Source organism: Podarcis vaucheri, assembly GCF_965113315.1.
Source record: "Podarcis vaucheri genome assembly, chromosome: 3".
In the NCBI taxonomy this organism is placed as follows: Eukaryota; Metazoa; Chordata; class Lepidosauria; order Squamata; family Lacertidae; genus Podarcis; species Podarcis vaucheri.
In genome coordinates, this window is record NC_138761.1 from 76,025,003 (window position 1) to 76,045,410 (window position 20,408).

Below are 20,408 nucleotides of genomic sequence, written 5' to 3' on the forward strand. Positions count from 1 at the left end.
TGTCTGGTATAGGTATATGTAGGTACAATTGCTATAAAACAATACAGATTTATTTGCAACATTTTAGTTAGTGATTCGATGAAGCTATATCAGAGCTGTTTGTGTGCTGATGTTTCAGAGGTTTTTTAAAGAAATTGTCAGAGACTGTCACCCTAAGCATGGATACATGGAATAGAGTTTCATTTAAACTAACAGAACATGCCTCCAAGTGAATTTGATCAGAGCACAATTCTAGGCACCATCTACAAGCAAGTTCAAGTATCACCAATGTGGCTTGTATTGTGAGTACAACTCAGAAAGAATGCTAGAATTCATTGTGGATAAGAGAGCAACTCAGAATTTTGATCCTAAATGCTTTCACCTGGAAGTACCGGTAGATCCCAGCAATTGTAATGCACTACAAGGATTGTCCAAGCAATATGGGAGTGCAAAAAGCTCTACTAAAATTAATGGGCCCAACTCTCAAGTAAAATATTAGGATTACAGAACCACCAGCTACTTGTTCTGGTAATCAGAAATACTGCAGGGCTTAAAATAATATCCTAGCTATTCGTGCTGTTTGAGAGTATTCAGTTCTTTATATAAGTCAGATAATTTCTATTAGAGAAGTTCAGGGAGCCTGAAGAAATAAAAGATTGAGCATACATGGAAGAGTCTTTAATGAACAGCACACCCCTGACGCAGCACACAATTTGCTTCCAGATAAAGTTGACCAACTTTAATGTAACTAACTGCCTAGTAAGGTTGCAACCCTAAGCATATTTGCTTTTAAGGAAGACAAAGTACCTATCACCTAAAGCTGTAGGCACATACTACTTAGAATCTAAGCCCTACTTCGGGAAGAATGTGGGGGATTAATGACAGGAACCTAGACAATAGCAAGGCGTACAGAGATATATGCTATACTCCTAAAAGGTGACTATATCAACCTCTAACAACTTACTTTTGAGGCAGGCCTATATTTGCAGTGTGGCTATACCAATGAAAAGTTTGAGGATTCCTCCCTGAATGCTTTGAGGGCTGCAGTATTAAAGTAACGATGACTCCACTTGATGCCAATATGAATAAAGATGATCTCAACTAAAGTTTTATGGATCTATAATGCAAGATGGAAGCAAACAGAGAAAAACCAGTAATGGGTTTTTTTCAGGCTTCTGTTACAGTCAGGTAGGTAAGAATAGACAATTGTTTAATAATTGTTTTTCATTGTTGATCTTATTAAATGTCTCTAAAATCAACCTGGTTTAAAATGAAATCTGTGATAATTATTATTGGAACTTGATAGTCGCTTGTTACACTTCCCCCCTGCCAACGAACAAAAGGTATCCCATTGACATACAACATTTTAAAGAGCACACACAAATATAAACACACACAATTCATAAACATCCCCAAGCAATGCCCAGGAACAGCTACAGAAACTTTAGCAGCACAGCTAACAGCAAACAATATCATTGTATTCCACCAAAAGCCTGGGAAGGGATGTAAAATTTTACCTGCAGCCCAAAAACATCTCATTGAAGGCACCAGGCAGATCTCACTGGGGAGAATGTTCCAAAAACTGAGAATAGCCTCTCCCTTATAATCCAACAAACCTCTCTCAGAGGACAGACCCTTAGACTGAAGGATATTGTGGTCCTGAGCCATAAATAGCTTTATAGGTCAAAACCAGCACTCTGAACTGGGTTCAGAAGGGTACAAGCAACCAGTGCAGATGTATTATATTCCCTGTCCTGATAGGTTTGTAACATGGCCATCAGCCTAAGCTTGTGGAAGGCACTCTGCACCACCATCAGTCACCCGTGCCTCAAATGAAAGCAAGGAATCCAGGAAAATTCCCAAATTATGAACCTGGTTAGAAGCAACGTGATCCCATCTAGAGCTTCACACCACTCAAGTCAGACAGAAGAACCACTCGCTAACAGCATCTCAGTCTTGTTTGGATTGAGAGTCAGATTAGTTGCCCTCATGATGTCTACTATTGCCATCAAGCATCAATTCAGCTCATGCACTGCCTCACCTGCAGAAGATGAAAAAGAGAAAGAGTGGTGTATCATCAGCATACTGATGACAAAGCACTCCAAAATTCCATACAACCCCACTGGGTGGTTGCATGTAGATGCTGAAACAAAATGGCGGCCGGAATGAACCCCCATGGTGAATACCCATCAGAAGTCTTCCAACCCTCAAGAGATCTGCATCCTTACTGCAGGTAAGAAGAGTGCCACCAACTTTCTATGTGAAAGTGGTTACCCAGTATTGACAATAAAACTGAAAATGTGCATTTTGGAAGCAAATGACAACTCAAGGGCATTACCCAAAGAGGTGCATCAATGCTGCCCTGGCAATATTCCCCTGCAACAATTGGACAATAAATTCCTATGTATGTACTGCAATTTCACAGGTGTTCAGAGACTCCTTGATAGAAGGTGAAATTGATTTAAATGGGTTGCTTTCTCCATTTTCCTTCCCTTTCCCCATTACTTATTTCTATACCCATGTCTGCCTCCCACATGATCTTGATGTGTGCTATATTGACTTCATGGGATAGTTTTAAGCAAATGTTCATCCCTCCCTCTGAAATTGATGAAATGAAGAGCTTTAGTGTTGGCTGGAATATATCCTATGCATCTGAACAGTAGGCAAATGACAACTTTATACTTTATAGTCTTAAGTTTAAATGCTACAAATATTTTGTTTCATATCCACAAAACAAGAAAAGGATGCATTTTTAAAATTCATGCTATTTTCAAAATGGAGTTGAGGTGAAGGAACAAGAAATCCAAAAAGTCTTACCACATCATGCCAATAAGGTATAAGCTGAGAGTGGCTGCACCTTTCTGTTTCATCCACATTCCCCACCCCCTCCCATTGGTCCCTTCAGTGGGCGGGGAAGCATATTAGTGTTGACATGTATGAAATTCCTATACCAACATGTTTTTACACCTTTTCACTTGGCCCAGCATAGGCAACCTATGCACAGCTGATATTTCTAAATCAGACCCACACATGGAAAACCTGTTTAATGCATATTACAGACGTGCACATCCCTTTCTAGAGCAGGTAACTCAGCAGCTCCCAACAGAGATAAGTTCGCATTTCCAGACATAACTTAGTAGGATACATTTCTTAAGGCTTATCTACCTCTTTTCTCAACCTGCATCATATTTTATCCCAACATATAATGACTTAATGGAATAATACATCATGTAACTGGGGCTCTGCCAATGAGAAATTATGAGCCAATGAAGTCAAGCAAACTCACTGTGCATTGTAGAACAATCAAAATATTAAAGCACATCATGTTAGATCAAAAGTCATAGCAGTCTCCTTTCTGAACTTCTACCTTCTAAATCAGAATCACATTGCATTGTTGAATTTTAAACTTAACAGCACATACACTTACATCCAACAGGAATGCAGACCAAGATTCAAAAAGAGAATGGGGCAATTACATTAAAAATCCTACTTCACAGGATTAAATCCCCACAGACCGTTGCATAAAGGCTGAAAGCGGATTTCATTAAGCATTCACAAAAAATTTAAAATTTACATACAGAATGGCTGTGCTTGCATGTAACACTAAGTCACAAAGTACAGTTTAGTCAGCCTTAAGGTGTGCATGCTGCATGTTGGTGCACAAAAAGCTCTGGTGCCCTCCAGACATTGTAGATCTACCATCATCCTTGACCATTGCCTAGTCTCAAAATGTCTGCGTTCCCATTGCTATATGCAACACAAATTAACAATGAATAAAGATTCAGGTAGGCAGCTGTGTTGGTTTGACACAGGCGAAATAAATTAAAAAATTTAAAAATTGTCCAGTAGCACCTTAAAGACCAACTAAGTTTGTTCTGGGTATAAGCTTTTGCGTGCATGCACCTTCTTTTTTCGTATCTGAAGAAGTGTGCATGCACACAAAAGCTTATACCCAGAATAAACTTAGTTGGTCTCTAAGGTGCTGGACAAATTAATTTATTTATTTATTTTAACAATGAATAGACTAGAGTTTGGAGGGCCCAGCATACAGGAGGGTCCAGTCAATAGAAAGCACCTTAAGAGTTCTGTTAATTCTCATTTGTAAAACAAATAAAAATTAAATTGCATCTTTTAAGCAGCTGTTATTTAACCCCTAAAAGCAAAAAATGCTTATGATTTTCTGACAATGCTTGAGAATGATCACACTTAAGGAATTTAATATTATGCATACAGTTGTGTGATGCTGTCCCTATACTTAAAGGGGGGGCAGCTTATAAACATGGAAAAATGAACAAAAATAGCTTAACGACATAATCACTTTTCTTACTTGCCTCCCCAAGCCGGTATTTTTTCTAATTTAAAAAAAAATGTAATGGGCTCCTTTACAAATGTTAGCACATACATATTCTGAATCAGACAATAGTCATCATATACAATCTTATTACATTACAAATGGCAAAACCTAGGAATGCTTTGTTATTCAACCGGTAGAATGTAGGCTTATGCTTGTTTGCACCTGTGAAAAATCTATTTTCAAATATCACTCTTGTTGGTCAACCAAAAAGGCAATGGACCAAATCCAGATTGGCCATCCAGTGACCAAGGCACCAAGATACAGCAAAAGGTTTGGCGCTGGACTAGGGCAAGAAGTCATATTTGCCAATCCTTCCTCCCCTGTGCCTCCTCTCGTGATGCTCTGGAAGACCCCGCAGTGTTTTGAAACAAAATTTTAGGAGGGGCAAGGAGCTGCAGGAGGTATTGGCAAAGACTGCACCCCTGCCTCCTGCCTCCATTATGAGTGGAACACTTCACTGAATACTACTGTGGATCCAGCCCACAACCATTTGACTGTCACTTGGGGAAACTGAGAGGCAAGCGTTCCATCAGCAGAATCAGTTCAGCTTGCCAGCTGGAAGGTTTCCTTGCTCTCATCCCACATGCTTGCTCTAGTAGTTCTCTGCCTACCCCCAAGCCAATTTGGTGAATGAAGAAAGGTTGCATTAGTGGAAGTTCTTGCACAGGTTTCCATTAGTGGGTCTCATTAACTGAATCTCACCCACTGAAAACCAAATACAAGCTCAACACTGAATTCAAGCTCACACACTTTGTCTGGATAGCTACTTTTCTCACCAACAGGAGGTTTTAAACATGCACCCACCTTACTTTTGTTACTCTTGTAAAACTAAGTAAAATATTCATTAGTGAATGAATCTATTTACGATTTTGTTTTGGAAATGTATTGAAGAGCTATGCCAATATTGTAGTTTTTGCAATCCTTTTCTTTTCATGCTTTGCATATTTGAAAAATATTTTAATTGGGTACTTTGTATAGAAACACTACGGAAATGTGAATATTTTTCCAGCTCTGAAAGAAATCCATATTCCCTTCCCCCCCCCCACCATCTTGGAGAGGCCTCTCTAATGCGAAATCTGTGTTGCATTAGAGAGAGAGAGAGAGAGAGAGAGAGAGAGAGAGAGAGAGGAAACTGAGGATGTGTTTTGCACTGAGCTTTTAGCCTGATGCAGTGTTTAGTGTTGAAAGGGCAGCAAGTTCTGAACTGTTCACACATGTGTAGTGCTAAGGAAGTGCTAAAAGCATACTAACCAGTACTGGAAGAGCCCAGTTAGCAACCACTCTTACTCAATGTGTCTTGCTGATTTCAGAGGACTGGTTCCTCTCCCTCACCCAACTAGGAAGCTGCTTAACGGCCAGTATGTATTGCAAATAATTATTCAGAGAGAAAATATCTCACACTTTGTGCTAATCTGTTTTGTGGCCCATGCCATTTACCCTATGCAGGAGAGATAAAGCTAGCCCTTAGATTGGCCTTCTTTGCTATGTGAAAATGAGCACAGGGCTGGTTTCCCCTTTCTGATCCCAGGTTCCAGAAATTTGAAGGAAAAGAACCCTGTGCCTATGCAGTCTCCATAATGTACAGATCTGTGCTGCCAGGGCTGATTCCCACCACTTTTTGAACTTTAAAAAGGCTAGAAGGTTGCTAGGCAATTAGGAAGGGGTACGCAAGGAAGTGTGATCCACTGGAAGTAATTTTATTCACCAGAAGTCATCAATATTGATTGGCTGTAAGGTTTGTAACTGAAAGTAATTTCACAGAATACAAAATCCCTGAGTGCAGAATCTGATACTGAGTGCAGAATTTAGCTTTCTGAGAAACACAGTTCTAGAGAAAGAAGTGGTGTTGCAGCTTGAAAGTGCAGCCAATGTCATTTTAAATCAAAGAAGGGAAACGTGACTGAACATAACAATGCTCTCTCCTCATGCTTGTCAAAACCAAAATAAACCATGCAAAGTTACAAATAGAGTACAGAATTCATGCAGGACACAAAACCCACTTTTTCTTGGTTTAATTTTTTCCCAGTACACAACACGCTGGTCATTAGTCATGATGGCTTAGAACAGAATCTTTATTTATATTCATAGAGGTAGTATTCCTCTGGTTACCAAAACAGGATGTAGCTACCTCCAGCTTCAATTTCAGCTCTGACTTCTTCCTGTCCACCACCACCTCCCCAGCTATTCTGCTTAACCTTCATTGTTGTTCCTGGAAGGCTTTGCTCAGACCAACCACAAGTGTGTCACAAGTGTGACCAGGGGTAGTGAGGCTTTTTCAGCCAACGGACCTTCCCTTCCAGGAGCACCATGTGAGCAAAGCCAGAGGCAAAAGTACACAAGGCAACAAATGCACCTCTCTATCCTATATTATCAAAGTTCAAGGACACATTTCATCCAAGGAGGGTGAAAGTGATGTGGGGAGAATTCTGAGGACCAGACAGAGAAGACTGGAGGGCTGCCCCAAGATTCCCCATCTCTGATCTAGAGCCTGCCCCCCCAAAAGAGCCATAGAGGTCAATGGTCTAATGACTGATAGGAGGGAGAATGTCCTGCATTCTCTCTTTCCCATCCATCTTTGTGGTTAATGAAGGTATGGAAGGGCAAAGCAAGGGTCAAGTTCTGGAATCTCTCTCCCGTCTTTGTCCTAAGCCACCAAAGTAGCACTCACTTTTAAGCCTATGTAAACTTTCCCCCTATCTATTTCGGGGGTGGAGTGGAGAACTAAAAATATAATTTTGTACCAGTTTATACACATAGTATTACATTGCAAAGCAGGCAGCACAGGAATGAAAAATGTTAGGACTTCATTATGGTCTTGATAAGTAGCCTATTAAAAATCAATAAACAGACTCCTCCACTGTAAATCTTTAAGCATTTGTGTAGTCACACTTTTAAGTGTACAAGTAAGCATTCTTGATAAATTGCTGTGCAGTAAATACTTTACAAGGGCAGCATATCAGCCAATAGGTTAATATTGATGAAATTAGCCAATAAAATCTCAAGAGACCTTTGAGTTAAGAACTTGCCAAATGATGTCGTAAAAATGAAATAACAGTTGCTGCTTGGGTGTGCAAAGCCAATGCAATTCAGGGTAGTTTGATTTTGTTGGTTTTCAAGAAGGACTCCTCTACTATACACAACCAAGTTATTTTAGTTTTTAGAAAACCAGAGTACAGTACAATACCAAAGGACTGTCTAGCTGGATATCTGGGAATAATTAAGAAATCCACAGTTCTCTTATTGGGATGAAATAAGAGGCTTTAAGAGAAACCCTTTGCCCTTCCTATCTGAAACATTAATGATAAAGTACACATTGATCAGCAACATTCCTGCTGCAGTACCAAGTGCTGTCAAATTAAAGCTTTACAAATTCCTGGAAGTTGACAGGGTTCCTGTTTCATTCCTTAGTTAACTCGTTTTTCTCTGCATCTTCAGCAACCCATCAACCATTATAGCAACTGATGTGTAAGCATCTAATGTACTCCAGGCAGCATAAACGGCAATACATACAATTTTAAACTGCATTAAAATTAGGAAACTCTATTAAAACAAATAGTGCAGGGTAAACAGAAACATTTTTTTTAAGCCACTTAAGAAAGCAAATGTCTTTTTTAAAGGAAAATGCATCTGATTGTTAGTAAAATAGAAAACGTGGGTTCTGTGCAATGCTGTTTCAATACATGCAAGGCAACTTTTGCACTCCAACATGTCTACCCAAAATATACTCCAGAGGGAAACCTTCTGGATCAGCTTTTGAGCACACATGGAGGGCTGCAGTGTTGGGTGGGGGTGGAGATAGATGAAGGTGCATAACTGAAAGTTGGCTGGTGTCCCATCGGATTCTGCTCCTTCTCTTTTAAATGATACGTGAATTAAAATTTAGGAAGTTTTGGGATAAATCTAAATATAGTTGGTTGCAAACAGCAATGGATGGATCCAAGATAAAATTTTCAAAACTCTAATATCTGATCATACTGCTTCACCGCAAGCATGATTAAATAGATTTTAATGACTACGCCTGTAGGGACGCGGGTGGCGCTGTGGGTTAAAGCCTCAGCGCCTAGGGCTTGCCGATCGAAAGGTCGGCGGTTCGAATCCCCGCGGCGGGGTGCGCTCCCGCTGCTCGGTCCCAGCGCCTGCCAACCTAGCAGTTCGAAAGCACCCCCGGGTGCAAGTAGATAAATAGGTACCGCTTACCAGCGGGAAGGTAAACGGCGTTCCGTGTGCTGCGCTGGCTCGCCAGACGCAGCTTTGTCACGCTGGCCACGTGACCCGGAAGTGTCTCCGGACAGCGCTGGCCCCCGGCCTATAGATGTGAGATGGGCGCACAAACCCCAGAGTCTGTCAAGACTGGCCCGTTCGGGCAGGGGTACCTTTACCTTTACCTTAATGACTACGCCTACTGCAATGGGACGCGGGTGGCGCTGTGGTCTAAACCACAGAGCCTAGGGCTTGCCAATCAGAAGGTCAGTTGTTTGAATCCCCATGATGGGCTGAGCTCCCGTTGCTCAGTCCCTGCTCCTACCAACCTAGCAGTTCGAAAGCACGTCAAAGTGCAAGTAGATAAATAGGTACCACTCCGACGGGAAGGTATATGGCGTTTCCATGCGCTGCTCTGGTTCACTAGAAGCGGCTTAGTCATGCTGGCCACATGACCCAGAAGCTGTACACCGGCTCCCTTGGCCAGTAAAGTGAGATGAGAGCTACAACTCCAGAATCGTCCGCGACTGGACCTAACAGTCAGGGGTCCCTTTAGCTTTTACTGCACAAAATAAAGCATTGCATATGCATTGCCCTAGCACAGGATACAGTCTCTCCCCCCCCATAGGCAACAGCTTGTAAATAACCCCACTTCCCACAATAAAAATAACACCATGTGTAACATCTTTCTGCAGGTGGATTGATAATGCAGAAACAGATTAATCCATTGGCAATCCAACTACTTTCAGTGCAAGGCACTTACAAAAGAAAAGTTTAGAATTTCAGCCCACTATTTTATCTCTTGATTGCCTAAGCCAGGGGTCAGCAAACTTCTTCAGCATGGGGCCCTCAGACCTTGTGGGGGGCCGGACTATATTTTGAAAAAAAATAATGAACAAATTCCTATGCCCCACAAATAACCCAGAGATGCATTTAAAATAAAAGCACACAATCTACTCATGTAAAAACACGCTGATTCCCGGACCGTCCACAGGCGGTACCTAAAAAGATACTAGCACATACTAACTAGCAACATGGAAGATAGAAAGCAGTAATTTCACAACGCAAATGTCTTAATAAAGAAAGGTGCCATTGCCACAGGAACAACTACTTCTAATCAGGCTGAATGCCATTGAGATCATTGTTTAAACTGAGCCCAGGACAAGAGATGCTGTGGGCTGACAGTTCTCAGATCTGGAAATCAGGCAGATGGCCTCTTCTGGATGATCATGCAGTGCCCTTGAAAGAACAGGTCTATAGTGTGAATTCAGTTTTGTTATGGAAAGCCCAAACAACTTCCATAGAAATAAGTGTCTATTACCAGCTTCAACCCAAGCTTTGATAACCCGAGCGGATTACTGCAGTGCACACATGGTTAATGCATAGCGACAGCAAACTGAAATATGAAAAAACAAAGTCAGTATCAAAAGCTAAATTTCAATTCATATTGTGACTTAGTAGAACAAGCTGCAAGTTTCTAACTATATAACTTGAGGTATTAAGTTACATAGAGATGATACTAAATATCTGTGGTTATTATGCAGCCATGTGTCTAAAGGCACTAGCAAATTTGGTTGAGGAATCTGCTCTCATGTTTCAAGGAGAGTTAACAATCAGATGTACAAGTAGGCTTTACTGCATTGTGAGTTAATGAGCTTCTCTTACTTAAATCAGACTTCTCCACCTAAGTGAGCTGTGGACTGGGTCATCCAGTGCCAGAATATTTGAAAAGTAGATGAGACATAAAATTGTTTTGTTTCACTGATCTTTGCTTCATGCTTTTGGACCACCAATTTACATATGTACATTTCCACTTTGCTGTCATTTTCAATAGATTTTCCTTTTACATTTTTTATGTTCAAATCATTTAAATACTGTATTTTTCGCTCTATAACACGCACCCGACCATAACACGCACGTAGTTTTTAGAGGAGGAAAATCCGTAGGCATGCCACCTGTAGGCATTCCCTCCATAACACGCACAGACATTTCCCCTTACTTTCTAGAAGGAAAAAAGTGAGTGTTATGGTGCAAAAAATACGGTACATTTGCAAACTGTTTAAAAATAATTTTCTGTTTGCAGTTCAGCAACTTTTAAGCAGATCAAGAACACAGACCAGTGCTAAATTCAGTAGAAAGAGATGGTCATGCACGCCTGATTTGGAAATTATTTGTTCTTATATCAGTGCACATAAAGTGGATCTCTTAGTGGTACAGAAGCAATGATGCCAAACTTTGTGTGTGTGTGTGTGTGTGTGTGTGTGTGTGTATGAGACACCAGAAGCTCAACAAAGGGCCCACAACATGGAAGATATTAAATTTCCATATTCAATTATGTCAACTTGCATAGTTCTTAAAATATATTGTTCAAATAATCCTCTGTTTTAAGAGCACTTGTTCTCAGATGTACGGTTTTCAGAAAGTAGTTTTGCACCCAGCATTGCTTCTGCACCTCCAGGAAGAAAGAGACAGACAAAAAGAATGCATATGGGAGGTCCCAACAGCTACCGTAATTCTTATCTGACTTCAGTCATACATTCTGATAGTATGGTGAGCCCCATAATGTCACACATGCTAATTAAGAAAATTCTAACAAAATCAGCAGTAGCCGTATATCCTTAATAGTCAGGATCATTCCACCAACTGGCTTGCTTTATTTTTTCAAATAAATATTTCAGGTACCAGGGATGCTCACTTATTACCAACTGGATTCATGGTGGACCAGCAACTCTATTCAAAGAGCTGACTATGAGTTTTCAAACTTCAGCTGTTATAATATGCTATTGAAGCTGGAATCACCATGGCTACTAGCACCAGAGTTGCTAGCAAATCTCCAATGAATCCTTGCTGAGTAGTGTAATGTTTTCTCTTTCCAGTAATAGGACCTTGAAAAAATCCTGTATTATTTTCCACCTTGGGAAGGAAGATAGGGATGAGAATGGGCAATATGCACAAGTGCTTCCTTCTTTGGATGTCCTAGGCATTTTCCAAGATTCTTATTGAAAACCAAGCTCAGATTCCCAATTCCCAAATGTAAACACAGGTTAATATGTATTGAGAAGTCATGGTTTAACGGTGGTGGTAGAAGAGGAGGAGAGATAATATGGTGTTTGCTTAAGTAAATAACCAGCAGATACTTGTAATCTACCAACATGAAAATGGAGGTGACATAGCTGGATGGGAAGAAAGTGCACAATTATCAGAGAAACACCATTGTTACATGCACTAATTTATCATTATTGACTATTTTAGTCAATAATTTAGGGGTGGGGGGGTCTCTTTTCGGCCCTTATTATCCCAGTTATCCAAACCAAGGTCAATCCTGGAACCAGCTGTCATGCACTACAACAGCTCCTCAGAAGGAATCTTCAATACAGAGCTATATGGTTGGGGTTGGAGTGAGATTATGAGGTATGAAGATTGTCCTGGAAGAATACCAAGGCTGGTTAGGATGTTCATCTGTAGAGCAGGAGGGCCTGGGTTCTAGTGGACCAGATCCAATATTGTGGCTGAACTATAAAATATTTTCAAATGAAGTGAAAACTGTGGCTGAGTCTCCTCTTCTGCAAAAAGAGGGAGAGAGGGAAAGGCAGCACATAATAAAGCCAAATTATAATTTGTGGTTATGTTTGGGTGAAGCGAGTTTAGTACACGGAATTATCTGCTTGAAATCTAGGAGACTTGAATAGTTATTCTCTTGACTTGAGCAAACCACCACTGGCAAAGCGAAGCTGGTCAATCAAGGTGAAATAAGTGAAACTTTTCCTTTTAATGGGAAATAAGTGATTTTGGTGTGTTTTTTTTAAGCCCTTATCCCAATGTGGATCTTCCAAGTGAAGTGCTCCTGAGTAATTTATCTGGCCATGGGTGGGATTTAGTCCCATTATAAAGGAGAGAGAAAGAGAAAAGAAGTTGACATCTCTCACTTCTAGCCTATTTAAAAAGGAACTTTGTGGTAAAGCTCATGAGTTGTGGGTGTTGAAACGGTTTGCACATTTCCCCCCATGAAAACTTCTGTTCAATAGTTACCTCAAAAAAGATGTTAAGAAATCAGTCTGATGTTTCTTGTCACCTCTTTAGACTATCTGGTCATTCTAAATTACAGACAAAACATGTTCCAAATCTGGGTATAAATTATGTAGGCAAAAAAAATTACAGCCATGTCTCAACTGCAATGTTAGCAAATATTCCAATATTTCAGAATACTTCATACCAACATTTGTGCAGCTTATAATATGAAAAAAGCCAAAACTACAAGGTTTAATCAACCTATTGTGCAAAACTATACATGTCCATTAAGACGCAGTGTAATTGAATTCAATGAGGTGCAATTCCAGGTACTGTAAATGCAATTTAGAACTGCAGTCTAAATTGGTGCAATTATTAAGGGTTGCGTTCAATAGCATTGTTTTGTTCATCAACAGCTTCTGGATGAAGGTGGCAACGAGTAAGGTTATTTGTCCTTGAGCTCCACTGTCTGTTTTTGTTTTTATTTTATTTTTAATAGTTTCAATAGTTTTATTTTGAATTGTCAGTTGGCTCAGATGCTAATGTTAATTGCAGTGCACAGACAATAATTAAATCTGTTTTACTTTCACATGTAAAGCTGTTTGATGCAGGAATGGCTTCCAGAGATAGGAGAAAGATGATTTGTACGAATTCATATCTCTCTCTCTCTCTCTTTTTTTTTTTTCCCTTAAAGCACCTTCCATGCTATTCCAGTGGATCACCCAACCTTCAAGAGCAAATTGGGAGAGGTGCAAAGTGAAGGAAGAATAAATGATGATAATAATAATAATAATAATAATAATAATAATAATAATAATAATAATTTATTTATACCCCACCCATCTGGCTGAGTTTCCTCAGCCACTCTGGGCGGCTTCCAACAAAATATTAAAATACAATAGTCTGTTAAACATTAAACATAAAAATCATCTCCCTTTCCTTTCCATTCATGGAAGCCACTGCTGGATCAAAGAGCTTTCAGTGAACAGAATGACACAATAGGCTGCAACCATAAATCTTTAATTGTAGATAAAGCCCAATTCAACGTAACTATTAACAAGCAAAGAAGGAGAAGCTCTAGGACATTTAAGACTTCCTCTTCTCTGTCTCAGGATTCATCAATGGCAAAAGATACATTGCTCTTCCATCCATTTATCAAAGAGAGCATATTGTTCTCATATTGTGCTTCTCACAATAGGAGCTACAAATAAGCTAAGCTGCAATCTGCAGTCACAAGTATACATACTAGATGTAACAAACACACCTTGATGCAGCTAAGCTTACATTCAAAGAATTCCATTCCTCCTTCTGCTAACAGATTTTGCACTCTCCCACCCCCACAGCAGCCCTAAACAATTTGCTCTGAATAATTGGAGGGAAGAGTGTGGGAAGGTGGTGGAAAAGATTGCAGGGGGAGAGGGAATGAGAGGGTCACTTCCACTCATCAATTGATTGGAACTTCTACCAACCTTAAAAGCCCAGTAGAAGGACTCATTTGGTCAATGGCACAGGCTCTTGGGATCCAACTTGATTCTCAATAAGCACACTTAGGATTGTATAATAAAGATGGATGTCTTCCTCAAGCATCAATACTTTAAAAAATCTGGATTGGTCATAATATTTTTGGGCCTCAAATGATTTTTTTAAAAAATTAAACATGCCACATTCCTAAAATTTAGGAATACTGAAGATAGTAAAAATACTCCTAGAAGGAAGTGCAGTTTTAACAGTATCATCTTATGCAGGTCTACTCAAAACTCAAATCATATTGTATTGAATAGGATCTACATTAATGCAAGTATATATAGGAAATATGATTGTGTCAGTCTGTAGGATAACTTCAGGTACATGTGAAAAGCAAGCATAGAAGCCATTCTATTTTTAAAAAAGAAATCACAATGTCTATCCATTAAATGTTTTAATCCACTGCACAGAATTAAATTCAGCTAGCATCAATAGGATTTACCACCAAGTAATAAATTTGGAATAAGTAGGATAAGCAGGAAAAAAACCAACAATCTCATTGCTCCCATCCTTCGAGATTAACCACTTGATGCTACAATAAATGAAGACATGCACAATGTTTAGTTCAAGTATGGGTTATTTGGAACTATAGTGGATAAATTATACCATTCCAAGCATCCCATTTAGAAAGAAGCATCATATAATTCGTTCCAATTTTGCTGAAATTAAGATTATATCTTAAATAATACAGCCCTCTTTATGAATTCAGGTCAAAGAAATGTGGGATTAAGGTGGGGAGGTTCCACAATGTCCACACATGCAAACGATGTTGCATGCATTCATCATGAATATCTGAATTAGCATGTTCACCCAGACATACTTAGAATCCTCTTTCAGAACTTGACATTGAGTGTAGGAAGGTCTGAGGTGGAGATGATGTAGGCATGGATAAATGGGAGTATGGGCTGCATGCATGCCTCATTCCCCCACCACTTTAAAATCAAAGCAAAATTCTGGAGCAAAATTCTGTTTGCTCCAAAACGTATGAATTAGGGTTTATGTGTACAAATTGTCTCATTCCCTCCTCCAAAATTATCCTCCTTTTGACCAATTCCGCATGTTCACTTCAATACCTCAGTACTGTTTTTGTCCCAGTTATGCTGGCAAAACATACTTTCTGTTAAACCATGGCAATGCAGGAACATTATTTCCAACTATTGCCATTATGTCCGAACATTTTTCCACAAGCTCCAAATGTCAACTAAAACCTACACAATTATAAGCAGTTAATTTCTTAAATACTTCCAGACATGCTGCTAAACACAACTGAAAACAACTTTTCCATCTATTCAATATTTTCTCAAAACAATCCCTTGGTAGCACAGAACTGCTACATCAAAATGTTGCATGTATCCATTATGAACATTCACAATACACATACAGTGGTACCTCGGGTTAAGAACTTAATTCGTTCTGTAGGTCCGTTCTTAACCTGAAACTGTCCTTAACCTGAAGCACCACTTTAGCTAATGGGGCCTCCTGCTGCCGCCGCCTCGTGATTTCTGTTCTTATCCTGAAGCAAAGTCCTTTACCTGAGGTACTATTTCTGGGTTAGCGGAGTCTGTAACCTGAAGCGTCTGTAGCCAGAGGTACCAATGTACAGTATTCAAGAGATGCTATTGTTGACTTAGATGACAATACTAGTAACACATATTATAGAGAGTTAACATGTTCATTTATATTTATCTCTTGGTTTTGGCTTTGCTTTGCTTACTGCATACTATAAATGTTTGCAACAAATAGATAAATAAATAAATATCTTTTCTAGGAGGTTTATTTACTTACCATCTTCCTTATAGCCACCATGGTTTAGGGCATGGAGAAGGGATCATTGAAGAAGAAGAGGGAGTTTGGACGTGATATCCTACCTTTCATTCCCCTTAAGGAGTCTCAAAGCGGCTAACAATCTCCTTTCCCTTCCTCACCCACAACAAACACTCTGTTAGGTGAGTGAGGCTGAGAGACTTCAAAGAAGTGTGACTGGTCCAAGGTCACTCAGCAGCTGCATGTGGAGGAGCGGGGATGCGAACCAGGTTCACCAGATTACGAGTCCACCGCTCTTAACCACTATACCACACTGGCTCCATATACTCCACTTACTACAAAATTATTGGGTGTCAGGTCACATATGCACCTACACCATTTGAAAATTTATCTGACAAGCAGTAGTGTGTGTGTTTCTGTGAACTTTCAGTGGAGATTGTAGTTAAAGTGATAGAAAATCTCACACTGTGGAATTGATTCCATGATTGCTCTTTCACATACAATTGTGATTGTTGCATCTATCATGTGATGACTGAGTGAGACAGAGAGAGAGTGAACACAGGGTATTTATCTCAGTTCCATTTTTATATAGTGGGTTTAAATATGACTTACATCACTATCTGCAATAGAACATATGAGATAAAAAAAATTGCCTTCAGTGTTAGTGATAAGCTGGGATATCAAATGCACTCTTCTAAAAAAAATAAATCCTTTTTTTACCAAAGTCTGTTTTAAAATGTATAGTATCAGCCAGTAGTATATTCTACCTCCAAACATAACGCATTGTTCAGAATCCAAAAAAACGCTGGAAGAGAGCTGTGTGTGATACCAGTCTTGCCACTGCAGTTCTCAAAGCCAAATGAATGGTCCACCACAAACAGATATTATTCCAGCAGTAGAATAGTAGCACTGAAGTCAGAAAGCACTGATCTAGCTGCATGATCAGCTCAATGAGTGATCTTATCAAACGCATTTATGCTGTAAAGATTTCTGATTCTCATACTGAAGAGCAAAGAAAATAATACCGCATATGATCAGAAAAACATTCCTTCATATATACCATGATAAGCATGTAGGATTGTAAACCTCAATACAGTGACCTAAAGAAAGGTCAAGGTGGCAGGGGAGAACAGGAGCAAAGCCCAGAAGCTGCTAGCAATCAACACTGAGAACAGCTTCAGCACTTATATTTCAGAAAAGGAGCAGCTTTCATGTGCTAATGTCAAACTGAAAGTTTAAAATTATACGGAAGTAACACTTCTAGATTACAAAACAGATACCCAATCTCAGGAGATCATTATCCAATTTTATTGTTAGAAACAGAAATTATAAAGTCACTAATTCCAGAGCAGTTTCACTGAATATTGCAACAGTAAGTGGTTTAAAACTGAGGTCACGTGTCCTTATTTTTCAGTTACCTTAAAGTCTGTTCTATTATTATAAATAGGACCCACAAAATAGATGAGGCAGACTCCCAAACACTGCAGTGCTTGGACCAAACTAGGGTTTCAGGAACGATACAGATTAAAGGCAAGCACAAAAATGTGTCAGTTTGCTAGAAAAGGACTACCACCATTACAAAACTTAAGGCTGTTTTTAGCAGTTCTCATGTGGTCACAACTCAAACATTATCCATCTTCTGAAAACAAACTATAAGCAGTAGTAAGCACATATGGGGTTAATGACTTCCATTTAAATCAATTTGAAGTTCAGCAAAATATATTTAGGCTTAAGTGTATTTCATTCTACGAGTAACCCAATAATTTACCCTTTTGAGATTACTGCAATAAAAAGAACACTACAATTCAGGTTTGAACTACTGCTTTTCTGGGCTCAGAAAATCAAGGGGTAAAGAAGACAGTTCTAAGAACACACACACACACGCCACAAGTTTTTTGTTTTGTTACATTCCCGCTATTATTGTAATGATTTTATAGTAAATATCAACATTAGCTTGGTCTTGCTTTTATATACACATATATGAGGACAATAGCCACCTCTTGTACTTTGGCTTTTGAGCCCTCTGCCCTTAAGGAGACAAGGGCCTTATATATGTCAGGAAAATGTTTTCCAGTCAGAAGACCTTCTCACACACACAAAAACACAAAACACCAGTGATCCTTTGATGTATCATAGTCCACTATATGAACTCTTTCAATATCCACACTACACCGCAGCAAAACAAATACAAGTTGTGCCCTACTGTTTGATCTGAACATAAGCATCATAAAAACAAACTACAACACTATCTAGCTTTTTAAGAGAAAGAAAGAGCCCACAACACTTAAAAGGATCTTAATTTTCACCGTGGGGAAAGTTATCAGCACCATCCTGTGCATGTTTACTGAAACATTAAGTCCCACTGTTAACTCTGATAAGTATGCACAGAGCTGCAGCCTGGGAGTCATTTAGGTGACTTGCTTTTTTTCCCTACTATCATTTCAGCAGAGAAGAATCTCTTCCATCACGAAAAACAACTAAAACGCAATCCACCCACAAACAAAGCAAGAGAACGCTAAACGAAAGCAAGACTTTGTACTAAAAAAAAAAAAAAACCTGTTGAGATGGTAGACTTTTCTTTCTGAAGGACCAACAAGCCATGGATACTGATCTCATTTGTGGGGGGAGGGCGGTTGGATGGCAAACAGAAACTGCTCTCTGAAGCTGGGTTTAAACAGAGCTCACAAACATCTACGGAAGCATTTAGAGAAGGGGTTTTTAGACCACATAAAACGAAGGCATGGGTTAGAGGGAAATGGGTGGGGTGGGGTGGAGGGGCTGAGATTCGACTAAAACAACAAAACGGGCTTACTTGGTGTACAAAGACATCAACCGGAGTCTCCAAGGGGCTTCCCTCGCGGTTGAGCATGGAAATAAATCCGAACCCCATTCGCACATTAAACCACTTGCAATGGCCTGTTCCGTGCAAAACCTGGGATTCTTCTTCCTCCTCCTCCTCCTCTTCTTCTTCTTGTTCCGGCAATTTCCCGGGCTCATCTCCACCTTTACGCGCCCCCGCTGATTTGAAGAGGAGATTGCGGGAGAACAAGGACGTACGTACAAACACACACACAAAAAGGGAAAGAATTAAATTCTAGCAACATCTCCTTGGCGCCTGTACAAGAACGATTGCTACAGATGACACACAAAAACACACGCACGCACGAACAAACATTACGAAACCAACCTTTGTTTTTCCCCTACCCACAAAAACGTTAAGTACACCAAAGTCACAGAGGAAGTAGTAAAAAAAAAAAAATTAAGCACACACACACATCAATAACCTCCAAAGCTTCAGGGCACTGTCGAAGGAAAGGCAGCATCTGCTGTGACTCACTCCGCTTCGATTTCTCACACTCCCCCCACACGCAGCAGCCCAGCCCACGTTTGCTCTGTACATACGTGCGATCCTGCCCTTTAACTCCATCTTTCAGCCACATAAACCACCCCAGAAAGCGATACTTTACTTGGGTACTGCTGGTTGAGCACCGATCCCATCCCTCCCCAGAGGAATTCGCAGGCGAATGAGCCCTGCCTGGCCAGGCGAGGTGGGAGGAGGAGGAGGGGAGGGGAGGGGAGGGGGCCGAGCCGAGAGAGAGAGAGAGGAGGCGATTGCGCAAGCACTTGGAGCGGCCCATCCAGCAGCGAGCGGCGTGTTTCTCCTTCTTCGCCAAGCGCGCTCCGCGCCTTTCCCTAGCCTTCCTCCGCCGAATCCCCCCTCCCACTCCGGAATCACTTTAATCCGGACTCAAGGAGGGGGGCAGGTGTACAAAAGTTTCCTCGTTGCCCCCCCTTCTTTTCCCCCTCCTGGCCACTGCTTGCTCAATCGCACAGGAACAATTCGAACAGAAGCCCCCTCGGAAAGCTTTTCAAGTTGGGTGAATCGAAGGGGGCGGGGCAGAGCACTGGGGAAAGCTCGCCCACAATAGGTTCTCCCACCCACAACCACAGAAGTCCCCCCCTCCACGTCCTTGATTTTATTTTATTTTTAAAAAAACACCAGCGATCATTTATTTTTATTTTTCAGTAGTACATTCCTTCTCTTGTATGCATATTTAAGAAAACGGTGGAAAGTAAAACCTAGCACAACAAAAAGCCTAGGCAAGACAAGAGCTGGGCTGGGATTGGGGGGGGGGAGAATAACCTTCGGCCATGTTGCCCCACCGGCCCTCTGCTCCCGAAAAGCTCCCCCTGGCCGGCTCGCGGGAGTCTTTTGACTCAGCTTAACATCTTGATTTCGTGCGCTCGCCCGCTCCGCTCTCCTGCGCTTCGCCCTCTCGTGATCCCCCGCCCCCGGCCGCGCTCTCGCTCCGTTTCTGGGCCCCTGCGCGCACGTGACTCCGTCAATTACATGCCTGCTTGCTACTAATTTCACCTCGGCTGCTCGGAGGGGGTTCGGCGAGGAGGAGGAGGAGGAGGAGGAGCAGCCAATCGGCACCTCGAGCGGGCTTGACACACCGCAATAATTTATGAATGAACGGCGGAATTTCAAAACACCCTCGCCTGGCCGCGGCTGGGCACGTTTCGCTACGTAGATCCGGGCGCCGGTTGGAGGAGCGGGGCGTGTCTCCGAGAGAGA

General features: G+C 40.8%; 1 protein-coding gene across 5 annotated transcripts in view; it reads right to left on the bottom strand.

Moving 5' to 3' along the window:
• Positions 1-20,408, bottom strand: part of LIN28B (lin-28 homolog B) — a 98,865-nt gene that overhangs the window by 59,386 nt on the left and 19,071 nt on the right. For 2 of the 5 annotated variants that reach the window (XM_082216693.1, XM_082216694.1), the window contains exon 3: positions 18,642-18,847. In XM_082216693.1, the coding sequence (XP_082072819.1) occupies positions 18,642-18,847 (206 nt within the window). Of the gene's footprint in view, positions 1-18,641; positions 18,848-19,231; positions 19,659-19,973; positions 20,052-20,408 lie in introns of those variants that run through there. The other 3 variants (XM_082216697.1, XM_082216695.1, XM_082216696.1) reach the window with 3 other exon arrangements.